Source organism: Triticum urartu, chromosome 5 (assembly GCF_003073215.2).
Source record: "Triticum urartu cultivar G1812 chromosome 5, Tu2.1, whole genome shotgun sequence".
Taxonomy (NCBI): domain Eukaryota; kingdom Viridiplantae; phylum Streptophyta; class Magnoliopsida; order Poales; family Poaceae; genus Triticum; species Triticum urartu.
In genome coordinates, this window is record NC_053026.1 from 656,271,062 (window position 1) to 656,285,012 (window position 13,951).

General features: G+C 43.2%; 1 protein-coding gene and 1 long non-coding RNA gene across 2 annotated transcripts; both read right to left on the reverse strand.

The window, feature by feature from the left end:
• Nucleotides 1-4,908: 4,908 nt before the first annotated feature.
• LOC125511653 (polyubiquitin-like) lies at nucleotides 4,909-5,868 on the reverse strand. Its single transcript, XM_048677080.1, has one exon. It carries the CDS (start codon nucleotides 5,866-5,868, stop codon nucleotides 4,930-4,932), a length of 939 nt encoding a protein of 312 aa, XP_048533037.1. The 3' UTR covers nucleotides 4,909-4,929.
• A 2,207-nt stretch (nucleotides 5,869-8,075) lies between these two features.
• Nucleotides 8,076-9,022, reverse strand: LOC125511654. Its single transcript, XR_007285053.1, has 3 exons — nucleotides 8,765-9,022; nucleotides 8,514-8,573; nucleotides 8,076-8,395 (listed from the first exon to the last, which is right to left on the reverse strand). It is a non-coding gene; the product is annotated as an uncharacterized LOC125511654 (long non-coding RNA).
• Nucleotides 9,023-13,951: the final 4,929 nt, after the last annotated feature.

Sequence of the window (13,951 nt, forward strand, 5' to 3'; positions counted from 1 at the left end):
GACCGACAGGAAGAACATGAATAACAGCCTCAGTAGCTTATTTGTTATGTTGAGTAAAATCGGTTGTACTGGTTCCTAACCTTGCTGTGTGATATATTGTCCATCTATGCTTGTAAGTTATCCCTTCATAGAAGGATTTTGTAAACTGCTATGTTGTACTTACATACAGATGGCTGCAAACTGGATCAACTATGTAATGTTCTCACACTTTGCAAATACTTCCTCTTGGGCCGAAAATTGGCATTTGGATTTGCAAGAGGCATTTTGCAAAAAATGTTCTTCAAAATTAGGCAGAAATAAATGGGTTAAAGAGGCGGAAATGAATGTGCAAATGGGCTCGTCCAGATTTAAATTGTGCCTACGTGGCGTCAGTCCATGACGGATTGTTCCCGTCACAAAGGTTTAGGCCTGGGCGGGCCTGGTGCAAATCCATGACGGTCAAGAATCGTCAAGGAAGGGATGATGTGAAATTATGACGTGATATACATGACGAATTTCAGATCCGTCATGCACGGGGGCGCATGACAGTTTTTCACTGGTCCATGACGGACAAGATCCGTCATGTATTAATAGATTTCTTGTAGTGAGCCTAAGCTTGGGGATGCCCAAGGCACCCTAAGGTAAAATTCAAGGACAACCAAAAGCCTGAGCTTGGAGATGCCCCGGAAGGCATCCCCTCTTTCGTCTTTGTCCATCGGTAACTTTACTTGAGGCTATATTTTTATTCACCATTGCTTGGAGCGTCTTGTATGATTTGAGTCTTTGCTCTTTCGTTTACCACAATCATCCTTGCTATACACACCTTTTGGAGAGACATACATGAATCAAAATTTATTAGAATACTCTTTGCGCTTCACTTATATCTTTTGAGCTAGATAATTTCGCTCTAGTGCTTAACTTATATCTTTTAGAGCACGGTGGTGGTTTTATTTTATAGAAATTATTGATCTCTCATGCTTCACTTATATTATTTTGAGAGTTCTTTAGAACAGCATGGTAATTTGCTTTGGCTATAAAATTAGTCTTAATACGATATGCATCCAAGATGGGTATAATAAAAACTTTCATATAGAGTGCATTGAATACTATGAGAAGTTTGATACTTGATGATTGTTTTGAGATATGAAGATGGTAATATTAGAGTCATGCTAGTTGAGTAGTTGTGAATTTGAGAAATACTTGTGTTAGAGTTTGCAAGTCCCATAGCATGCACGTATGGTGAACATTGTGTGACAAATTTGAAGCATGAGGTGTTTCTTTGATTGCCCTCCTTATGAGTGGTGGTCAAGGATGAGCGATGGTCTTTTCCTACCAATCTATCCCCCTAGGAGCATGCGCGTAATGCTTGGTTTTTGATGACTTGTAGATTTTTGCAATAAGTATGTGAGTTCTTTATGACTAATGTTGAGTCCATGGATTATACCCACTCTCACCTTCCCATCATTGCTAGCCTCTTCGGTACCATGCATTGCCCTTTCTCACCTTGAGAGTTGGTGCAAATTTCGCCGGTGCATCCAAACCCTGTGATATGATACGCTCTATCACACATAAACCTCCTTATATCTTCCTCGAAATAACCACCATACCTACCTATTATGGTATTTCCATAGCCATTCCGAGATATATTGCCATGCAACTTTCCACCGTTGCATTTATTATGACACGCTTCATCATTGTCATATTGCCTTGCATGATCATGTAGTTGACATCGTGTTTGTGGAAAAGCCACTATGCATAGTTTCATACATGTTACTCTTGATTCATTGCCCATCCCGGTACACCGCCGGACGCATTCATATAGATTCATACATTGTTCTAGTATCGAGTTGTAATCTTTGAGTTGTAAATAAATAGAAGTGTGATGTTCATCATTAATAGAGAAATGTCCCAAAAAGAAGAAAAAGGGGAAGGCCAAATGAAAAGAAAAGAAAGGCCAAATAAAATAATAAAATAAAATAAAAGGGACAATGCTACTATCCTTTTTCCACACTTGTGCTTCAAAGTTGCACCATGATCTTCATGATAGAGAGTCTCTTATATTGTCACTTTCATATACTAGTGGGAATTTTTCATTATAGAACTTGGCTTGTATATTCGAACAATGGGCTTCCTCAAATGCCCTAGGTCTTTGTGAGCAAGCAAGTTGAATGCACACCCACTTAGTTTCTTTTGTTGAGCTTTCATACATTTATAGCTCTAGTGCATCCGTTGCATGGCAATCCCTACTCCTCACAGTGACATCAATTGATGGGCATCTTCATAGCCCATTGATTAGCCACGTCAATGTGAGACTTCCTCTGTTTTTGTCTTCTCCACACAACTCCCATCATTATATTCTATTCCACCCATAGTGTTATGTCCATGGCTCACGCACATGTATTGCGTGAAAGTTGAAAAAAGTTTGAGATTACTAAAGTATGAAACAATTGCTTGGCTTGTCATCGGGGTTGTGCATGATGAGAGCATTTTTGTGTGACGAAAATGAAGCATAGCCAAACTATACGATTTTGTAGGGATAAGCTTTCTGTGGCCATGTTATTTTGAGAAGACATGATTGCTTAGTTAGTATGCTTGAAGTATTATTATTTTTATGTCAATATTAAACTTTTGTCTTGAATCTTTCGGATCTGAACATTCATGCCACAATAAAGAAAATTACATTTTAGATTATGTTAGGTAGCATTTCACATCAAAAATTCTGTTTTTATCATTTACCTACTCGAGCACGAGCAGGAATTAAGCTTGGGGATACTTGATACGTCTCCAATGTATCTTTAATTTTTGATTGTTCCATGCTATTATATTATCTGTTTTCGATGTTTAATGGGCTTTACTATGCACTTTTATATTATTTTTGGGACTAAACTATTAACCGAAAGCCCAGTGCAAATTGTTTTTTTTGCCTAATTCAGTGTTTCGCGGAAAAGGAATATCAAACGGAATCCAAATGGAACGAAACCTTCGTGAGGATCTTTTTTGAAACAGATGCAATCTAGGAGACTTGGAGTTGATGTCAAGGATGCAGCGAGGAAGCCACGAGGCAGGATGGCACGCCCAGGGGGCCAGGCGCGCCCACACCCTCGTGGGCCCCTCGCAGCTCCACCGACCTACTTCTTTCGCCTATATATACTCTTATACCCTAAAACCATCGTGGAAAGATATTCTCATAACTATGCGCTTTTTCTATCAATTGCTCGACAGTAATTTGTTCACCCACCGTAATATTTGCTATCTTGAGAGAAGCCACTAGTGAAACCTATGACCCCCGGGTCTATTTTACATCATATTACTCTCCCGTCAACTAGCTATCTCTGTCGTCGTTTACTTTGCAATCTTTACTTTCCAATCTATACAACAAAAATACCAAAAATATTTATCTTATTATTTTTATCAGATCTCACTTTTGCAAGTGGCCGTGAAGGGATTGACAACCCCTTTATCTCGTTGGTTGCAAGATTCTTGATTGTTTGTGCAGGTACTAGGCGACTTGCGTGTAATCTCCTACTGGATTGATACCTTGGTTTCTCAAAAACTGAGGGAAATACTTATGTTACTTTCCTGAATCACCCTTTCCTCTTCAAGGGAAAACCAACGCATGCTCAAGAGGTAGCAGAATCCTCCTCCTAGTAGGAGTAGGATTCCCCCTTTCCTAGTCCTACTAGGAGGAGAAGGGGAAGGAAGGAAGGGAGAGGAAGAGGAGAAGGAAGGGGGGGGCACCCCCTTCCCTAGTCCAATTCGGACTTCCTATAGGGATGGGCGCGGCTGCCCCTTGTGGGCTGCCTCCGCTCTTCCTATGTCCTATGAAGGCCCAACTATCCTCGGGAGGGGGGGGGGGGTTCCGTTAACCCTCCGGCACTCCGGTTTTCTCCGAAATCACCCAGAACACTTCCGCTGTCCGAATATAGCCGTCCAATATATCCATCTTTATGTTTCAACCATTTTGAGACTCCTCGTCATGTCCGTGATCATATCCGGGACTCCGAACTACCTTAGTATATCAAAACACATAAAACTCATAATACCGATTGTCACCAAACGTCAAGTGTGCGGACCCTACGGGTTCGACAACTATGTAGACATGACCGAGACATGCCCACGTCGAAGGACTAAAATAGCCTAGATGTGAGAGGGAGTGTTGAAATATATTGCCCACCTCCCTCAATCAGTTCGGTCTTTTGGATGAGTTGACTGGTGCATGAATTCAACAGTTCTCACGTTCACCTCGGCCGCCATGCGATGGGGTCATGGGAAACTTTCCGAGGGAACCAGTAGTTAGTTTCAAGGAGGCACTACTGCACTGGCAGGGGGGGGGTGGCGCCGGAACAGATGGACGGCAATGGCGTTGATGCTGGTGAGTTGAGAGAAGGAGGCCCAGTGGAAACTAGCCGTGCAGAAAAACTTGTTGACATGAGCGTGCTGGGTAAACAGATCCGCATGTCAGAATGCGTCAAAAAAATTACAAGGTAGAATGTGGCAAAAAAAATTAATTCTTGTCTGAACAGTCAACTACGGGATAAAACCTATAACTTACTCTATCTAAAATTCCTTGTCTGGCTCAAGTAAGATGTCATCTCCGAAATAATATTAGAGAATTGTGCTAGATCAATCATAAGGGATGAGAAGTTTGGAACAAACCGAGGAATATAAATCTCTACAGCATACACAAGATAGGGAAGCATATGTTATTTCATAGTTTGTGTGATCTGCTGAGCTTCAGAGCGCATTGTCGAACTGCGAAGAAACAGTGCACTGCATTGATTCGCTTTGTGCTGCGTAGCGTGAAGCAAGCAACCAAACTGGAAACTCACACGATAGATACATGAATAAACCTATTAAAATCTTTTTTTAAAACAAAAACCTACTAATATCTAGAAGTAGGACCAAAGATGATTCGAGCAAATCGCTTCAGAGACGGTAGTAATACACTCTCTAGTGATGGGTTCCTGGACATTTAGCACATGAATAAAGACGGAGGCAAAGATGAAAAGTGGATTCATGCTGGATATTGTATTCTGCCAGTGTGAAGCTATCCTCCAACTGCCACCCGGAAAAGATGAGGCGTTGGCTTGCCGGGTCAATACCGTCCACCTGCTGAATTTTCTCCTTGACATTGCGGATGGTATCTGAGCTCTGAACATTAAACGTCAAAGTCTTTCGTCCCAAATTCTTGACGAAGATCTGCATCGGCCTGGGTCGGTGGCAGAGGATAAGGTCGAGAGTGGCTCCATTCTGGATGTTATAATCGGCCAAAGTACGGCTGCCCTGTAAGATAGAGTATGGATGAAATCCGGACGTCCTCCTTATCCTGTGAAACTCGAGGCGCTGTTGGGCTAGAGGGATACCGTACTCATCATTAATCTTCGCCTTGACACTGTCGATAGTATCTGAGCTCTCAACATAGAGAGGGTTGTCTAACACATTGATGTTGATTTTCATCCCTGCATGGAGGCGGAAATCATCAAGAGTAGATCCATCCTGGATATCATAATCAGCGAAAGTACGGGTTTCCTCCAGTTGTTTCCCATTGAAGATAAGGTGGTGTTCAAACAAAAACATTGCCTTCATAGCACCGATGGTATCTGATGGATGGACCTGCGAGGTCATCATTTTTCCATTAAGGCTCCTCACAGAAATCTTAATATGTCCGGGGAAGCGGGGTTCAGAATGAAGGGTAACCCCCTTTTGGATGCCATAGTCGGCCAAGGTGCGGCCGTCCTCCAGCCGCTTGCCAGAAAATATGAGACACTGTTGGTATGGTTGAAAATCCTCCTTGTGATGAATCTTAGCTTTCACATTGCCGATAGTATCTGAACTTTGAACATCAAGAGTGACGATCCTGCCAGTCAAGGTCTTCACAAAGATCTGCATCTGAAACAAATGTGCACACCAAACATCAATAATTTTTACACTACTACATGAGAAGATCATCAGCATCTCCGACAATGAATAGAACAAGTAACGTAAAGTTACACATAAACCCCACAAATAGACACGTGCTATGGGAGTAAATGTTGCTGTTACATTCATGGGTGTCCAGAACTAGAACATAATGACTACCCATGGCCTAAATGAATGACCAGTGTGAACATTCAGACTACGTTTATGCTGTGATGCCTTAAATCTTCATACTTATTAAGCAGAAAGAAAAACATCTAAAAAACTAGCACTGAGGACCTTGGTTTACAAACTGAGACCTCACAGGTCCATCTCCATATGACAAAACTGAATATCTCCATCTCCCTGACATGGTTTACTTATAAAGCAGATCGAAAAGCATCTAATTTATAAAACTGAACATCTCCATCTCCCTGACATGGTTTACAAACTATCTATCACAAAATTTTGAGATATTGTGATTAAGACATACAACTAAATCTTATACACCCCAGTTCTCTTTTTTATTATAGGAAGACAACATCCAGTATTTTCATATTCTAAAGCTAACCAATTCTAAGATCTGACAAATCCTAGTCTGGAAACATGCTTTAAGGGCAATCATTCCAACAGAATTTACATATGGTAAGATCAGCAAATCAATGGCAGATACAGGACTCCAAGTCAGCGTGGTATACTAAATTGGTGTCGATATGGGGAGCCAGAATAGTTCCAAGTCAGCGTTGGGGAGGAAACGCTAGACGGCCACCCGCCGCGGCGACCCCCGGATCGGAGGCGCGGCAGAGCATGCCATCGTCCATGGGCTCCGTCCCGTTTGCGTGCGGTAACAGCAGCTGTAGTCCCCGCCACAATTGAAGCAGAGGGAAGCAGAGGCGGAGGGGAAGAGGTACACAATGTACGTACGCGGGGAGACGGAGGGAAAAGGTGCTTGCTTACCTTGCCGGGAGTAGGAGCAGGACATTGCGCCATGGTGCGTGACAGCGCGCGTGCAAGCTGGGGTTTACTTTTTTTTAGAAAAGGAGGATGACTCCCGGCCTCTGCATTTGGGCGATGCATACGACCACTTTATTAATTATTCTCACAAGACCTTACAAAGTGATACAACAGTAAGACTAAAGCCACCGTCTAAGCAACAGACTGTCGCTACACCTATCCAGCTGATGAAGGGGCGCAAATAGACTAGGCCTAATACCAAACAGACATCGCAGCCAAGGCTAACATCTAAGACCTGAGACCCCAATCTAGCCACTTGCCGGGTCTGGGACACACACTGGTCCGGCGTGCTCTCAAAGGCCGCCGCCGCCAACTGCCACCGCTCCATCATCAGAACTGTACTGATGCATGAACTCAGCTAGGGTTAACTTGGCGGCGGCGGGTCTACCCGATCATATAAGATATCGTTGGCATCCTCACGTCTTTGCCTAGTGCCACATAATCATAATTTGACTAGGGGCTGGGGCCCGCCAATGGCGGGCCTCCTGAGAGCGTTCTTGTGGCGCACTTGCCTTGTTGAAGCGTCTCATTGTGTCCCATACAGTCATTTTCAGACACACACACACACATTTCTCTAGTAACATTGAACTAACGGTTGTTAGCCTCACGTTTTCAAATGTCTAACAATGCGATAAAGCCAACATATATAAAGCAAGGCATATCTAACCTTACAAGAACCTCGATCAGGACAATAATATAAAAAGAAGCTATAATTGTAGCTATCCATCACATATTGTTTGCTTCAGAAGAACTGATAAAAAAACTGCAAACTTATATCCTTTCAAGGGGAATCGTGGAAAAAATCAAGAGCCTGCAAGGTGCTATTTGTTCATCCTACCAAGAACAGCAACACCAAGTTAATATAACATCCTTTTCTTTGAGAAGCAAACAAGAAATACCTACAATTTGTTCCACTGAAATGTTATAATCCACTCCACTAGCATGTGACATAAAAATTTCCGAGAAAATTGCAGGCTAGTTTCAGCGTGCCAATTTGCAGTATGTACTACAGCTGCCTGCTACTATCAGAGTATCATGCATCCATCCACCCCAAAAAAGGAGTAAACGCGGAACTGACATTGAATGTGTATGAAGTGATCACCTTGAAGATGCGTGGCTTGAGGTGCTTGGAGCAGATCCATCACGCGTGTGCGCCTCTACTCCTACGGCTTCATCAAGATGAAGAGGCTAGAGAGAAGGAGCGATAGAGGTCGTCCCCCTCTCCCTCCGCTGGTGGACCCAAACCATCAGCTAGAACGCGGCTAGGGCACGGGGAGGCCATGCCATCACGGATCAACAGCGAGAACGCAGGTCCTCACAAGTTGTAAGCACCCCTGACCACCACGTCGGCATGGTTGAGAAGAGATGGATCTGGGCGGTGGTTTCCGGTGACGAGCGAAATAGAAGTTGCGTGTACCAATAGTAGCTGTGTTGGCAGCAACCATCACAATGAAATATAATCAATGCGTGTCGTCCTGAGTTCCTGAAAGGTTTCACCTGGATTTTCCTGGACCAATGTAGCAAAAACATGCACAATTTCTCAAACAAGGTTAGATGAAGTATGTGAATCAGATGCAGTATTAATACAACAAAAAATAGCACTTGTCATCAAAGGATTCACTTACAATCGAAAGAAGAAGCAGCAGCACGATTTTGCTTGTCTCCGTCGGATCTGGACCAGATACCTACACCATAAAAATACTCAGAAAATGATGGCATAAGAAGATTACCCAGCAATAGAAAAGAAAACTAAATGTAGACAACTGTATCTTTATTGTTAAGATTCATTTAATAGGAATTTCCTGATATTTAATGTAGAAAGCTAACATTAAATTATATGTTGTGCCATGAACTTATTAAAATTTCCTTGATGTACCTGTATCATGGGATCCATGAGATTCATGGCCTAGTGATCACTAACCATGCCAGTCATCTGCTCCTGGGAGGTAACCCACCCATTGCCATTCCGTAACCTCTGAATGTAGTTTTTCTCCTCCTAGCATTGACATGGAGATGAGCATGAGTCATATTGTGCTCCAGCAATTCACACTAACACTGAATGGAAATTCGTGTAGCACTGTTTGAATGATCAGTAAAGATATGAATGCCATACAAAAAAGTCATAAACCATAACATAAACTTCCATCCCTTTATATGTGCTCGGATAGCAATATCCATGTCTTCAACTGTCGTTCTCTCCATCCATATTCTAGAGTCCTCGAGTGCGTTAATTCTCCACACACCTGCTGTTCCATTGGACCCCAAAAAAATTGAGGAATGCTCCCTTAACCTATTGTTCAACCTCAAAGTGGAAGCACGGATTTAAACAAATAAACAAACAAATAGCGCATAGATGTAATGTGATCAACAAAATTGCGATCATATGACAATTGTGATAAATCATCACATTTATGGTTCAGATCAACAAATTCCAAATCACTTGATATTGGTTACCAACTCTCAGTTAACATGGCAGCAGCAGCAAACTATGGCAGAGGAGAAATAATGGCCTCCAACATGTTCAGACCATGAAGAGAAAAAACTTTTTTTTGCGGAAGAGAAGAGAAAAGACTGCCTGAGCATGGCCCGAACAAAGAGAGGGAATGGAGGGCCTTACATAGAGAGACATGGTCTGCACGCCCGCCATGGTGCTCCTCCGTCACACCCGCAGCCTGCAGAAACCAACCGCACGGATCAAATCAAAAAATCCAAAAGAAGAAGATGAGGTGAGGGGAGGACGATGGAGGGCGTCAGTACCTTTGATGTCTACGTGCTGCAACTCGTCGCCGGCGTCGATGGCAACCACATCAGCAAGCACCGAGAGAAGGCCGCTGTTGCCGTCGTCGTCGCCCCATCCCATCCATCCATGGGTGGGTGTTGGCCTAGGGTTTCATCCCCATCCATCCATTGGTCGGGCCAAACCTCCATGGCCGACCTCGAGCAGACTAAAAAGCAAGTAGGTGGTGAATCCAAATTCAAGAATGGTGTATTATAGTGGTAGATTGGTATACACAGAACACGACACTGCAATGATAAGTAGTAATTCTGTAGTTTTGATGCATAAAAAGAATTGAACAATCCGGTGATCCAAGTATATAGGCAGAGGTTCTATACATAACTTAGGAAATATAGCATAGTAACATATAGTGTATTTTTTCAGTCACACAGGTAACTGAAAATACAGGAGTAGGCAGATCTAATGAATAGCGTGCTATACAAAATAGCGTGGCCTCTGAAAATATGCTATTAGCGAGAGATTGTACACTGATCAATTTAACTAGACAATTTTCTACACGCTATAGCACGCAAGTAAATTATGTCCAGGTACCATCTCGGCAAGCTGATTACCAAAACCAATATTTCTGAAGCACTGAAACTTGGAACTGAAGCTGATTACTGAATCAAATATCCTGGAGTTGGACCTGAAGCACTTTTGAAATGTGAGGATTGCTTAGTGTTTTTGTCAACCAAGGACAAAGGAAGAGGTCAAGGGGGACCTGGATCCCGCTGCCAGTGGAGTCTACAGGGGTGGCACTATACAACTCCGAACAGGAAGCCGAGAACAGGCGAACTCCCGCTGCATTCCTGAGCATCCGACAACAACCTTGCACTCCCTGCTAATCTTTGCCACAGGTGGTGACCTGCAACAGTTAAGTTCAACTTTTTGTACTACCATGCCTCAAAGAAGAGAAAACTCAAAGCAGCACATCGGCCTAAGGCATCAACAAGAACAGAAGTAATAACACATTAAAAAGTAAAAATAATTCTCAGAGAGAGCACAATTTCTATCTATAGAGAGAAAGGAAAAGAAGTGGGTAGACACTTGCATCTTCTGGCCAGCGGGGAAGAAGACCAACTCTACCACAACCTCATGGCAGAGCCGTGTGTCGTGGGGATCCCATGGAGGTGCACACAGTGTACGGCGTACCGGCAACCTCCACCGCGTGACGTTGCTGCCCCCATCCTCTACGCCCCCCCTCCCCCACCCCTTTGCTGTGGTGGGCGGCACAGCTCCAGCCGGCCGGCGTGGATGGGCTGCTGGGCGGGCCGAGTCCGCTCGGGAACGGACAGAGATGGGCGGAGCAGCTCCGGGCAACGGCGAAGAGGACTATCGATGAGCGCCGGAGTGGAGGTGGCTCCGGCCGGCTGTGCGCGCCGCGGCGGCTAGGAACCCTAGCGTCACGGTGGAGAGCAGGCTGCGAGGAAAAGAGGATGCGTCTTCACCGATGCCATCGCTACTTTTTACAGGCGAGGTGCGGTACAGTAAAAGGAGACGTGGCTAGCGCGGTTACTCGACCTTGATGCGCACCTGAATGGCATCGGCGAAAACCATAAGCATTAGACTGTAGATGCAAACTGAAATGGTAAGTACGTTTCATTATAATACCAACACATCAAAAGTGAGTCTACTAATGCCGAAAACACATTTTAGAAAATCAACAATTGTTTAAATATTATGGCAGCAAGCAAGTAGCGACCCTTGCAAGAAATTTGACAAACACTTCATCTCCATGGCTCCATCACACCAGTCCAGTCAAGGGACGAGCACCTATGCCAGTAGACCGAATGTCCATCCCATACGACACCAATGATCCTCCACCAGAGACCTTTATCACTCTGAATCCATACTCAACTCGATGTCATCTCTTTGGAACTTTGTTTCAGCAAACAGAGCTATCCTTTATAGAAATAGATATATCATCTCATAGTAAACATGGAGAAAAGAGAAGATCTACTGACGCTACAACGAAAGGCATTGATACTGAAATAGTAGGAAAAATTTCCTTGTCAAATCAACAAAATGTCATATTCCCAATAAAATTGCAATGTTTACAGTAAGCGTGATAATTTCATAGAAGTCAGGAACATCCACTTAAAAAGAAAAGCAAAATGGATGAAGATCAGGGAGGAATCTGCCACAATCCAAAAACTACTAATAATATTTGGTAAGAATTAATCCTACGCTATCATTGTTTGGAGCATGGAGGTAAGGTGGTTTTGTTCAATGTATCCTGGTAAGAAATCAATGATCAGGATATATGTTCCACTTTTAATGACTAAACTGTTTTCCTAATAATAATAAATGTTCAAATTGTTCATTTTCTCTGACACTATTTGAGTATTATCCCAGGAGATGATTAGCTGGGAGCACACTACCTGCAGCATGCATGTTCTAGGCTCCTATATGTGAACCAGCAGTACAAACTCATTATCTGCGCATGGAAGCTGACTTTCAAGTACATTAATTTCCCTGGAGGATTGTTATTCATACCAAAACATATTCTTTGTGATGAGCGGCTGTCATATAATAGTTTTTTAGCTATTACTGCAGGATTGATGAATGCTCATTATCTGGTAAGTTAATAGTGACCTACATATTCAATATATGTTCTCCTTGCTGAATAATTCTTATCTTCAAAAATTCTTCAATTGCAAGATATAGCTTTGTAAGTGCATCTAGTGCCACCCCTAGTTGGTTTTGGAGTATTGACGACAAACCTAGTTGAGGGACTAATGTGTTTGTGAGAATTGCAGGAAAACACAGGTAGAAGTCCCTCATTGATTCGGTTTACTACCAGAGATGACCCCTAAAAATGAATGAAGACATTGAAGTCAAAGGTGGTATATGAAGATATTCACATTGAAGACTATGACAACAGAAGACACGTTATGAAGCCTATGGAACTCGAAGACTTAGATCTTTCGTAGTTCTGTTTATTTTTGTTGAGTCATAGGAACCACCGTACTGTTAAGTGGGGTCCGGGAGAACAAGTCAGAATGACTTAAGTGATGCCTAAATCAAAAACCTATGTCTTCGAGTGAAGACAATGAGAGGAAATCTTGTCCAGAGCCGGACAAGTCAGCTTTGCTTGTAGCCCAAGTAAAGTTTCCATGAGAGTTCGAAATCTGACCGTTGAGACACGTGTCAGTTCCTTAGTGACCCAGGGTCATTTCGGACAAATCAGGTCGGGTTGCCAAGTGGCTATAAATAGCCCACCCCCACAACCATAAACGGTTGGCTGCTCAGATTTCAGTGCACGGCTTTTGTCGTTTGAGAGCAACCCACCTCGAAGCCTTTGAGAGAAAATTCCTAGTGAGGAGAAAAGCCCTAACCACCAGAGCCAGAGTAAATTGGGCATCACTTAAGTCTTCTTGTCTGTGTGATCTGAAGACTTATTACACTTGAGGACTGTGAATCCTCCAGACGGTTAGGCGTCACGTTCAGAGCATCCAAGAGACATTGTGGATTGCCAGTGAACGAAGTCTGTGAAGGTTTGGGAGTCTACCTTGAAGACTTACCAGAGTGATTGGGCGAGGACTAAGTGACCTTAGCTCAAGGAGATTACGGTGAGGACTGGGTGTCCTGAACTGTGTGTTCAGGACTGGGTGTCCGGGACTGTATGTCCTAAGGTTTAAATACCTAGCCGCTCCAACCAGACGTACAGTTGTCACAGCAACTGGAACTGGTCCAACATATCATTGTCTTCAACGAGTCACTGGTTTCCTCTTCACATCCTTCTCTTGCTGTTACTCATTGTGAAGTCATTGCATGCTTGCTTTATCATTTGTCTTCACAACGTGAATGCATGATCTGTTTGGCTTCATAACTTCTTCCTACTTGATCCTTATTACACTGAAGCTGTTTGTCACTGTGCTTTCACTCTATTGAATACATGACCATGGCTGGCCTAGTGTAATCTAACTTCCGCTGCATAGTAATAGGCATAATCTTCACTGTTTGTCTTCATAACTCCCAAGTTTTGAAGACTTTCATAAAAATCGCCTATTCACCCCCCCTCTAGTCGATATAACGCACTTTCAAGCTTGCACCATATCTTCGATAAGAAAAACATGCAGCTCTGCACCAAATTCAACCCCAGTGGGTCCACCACCAATAATCACAAAGTGAAGGATCTTCCTCTTCTCCTCTTCGCTTATGTTAGGAAGTGATGCCTTTTCAAAGCAGTCATCACACCCTTCTGAATCTTTTGGGCATCCTCCACTTACTTGCATAAGTTGCATTACCTGCCTTGTTTTGGAGCTAGAAGAAGTTTGTAGCTCT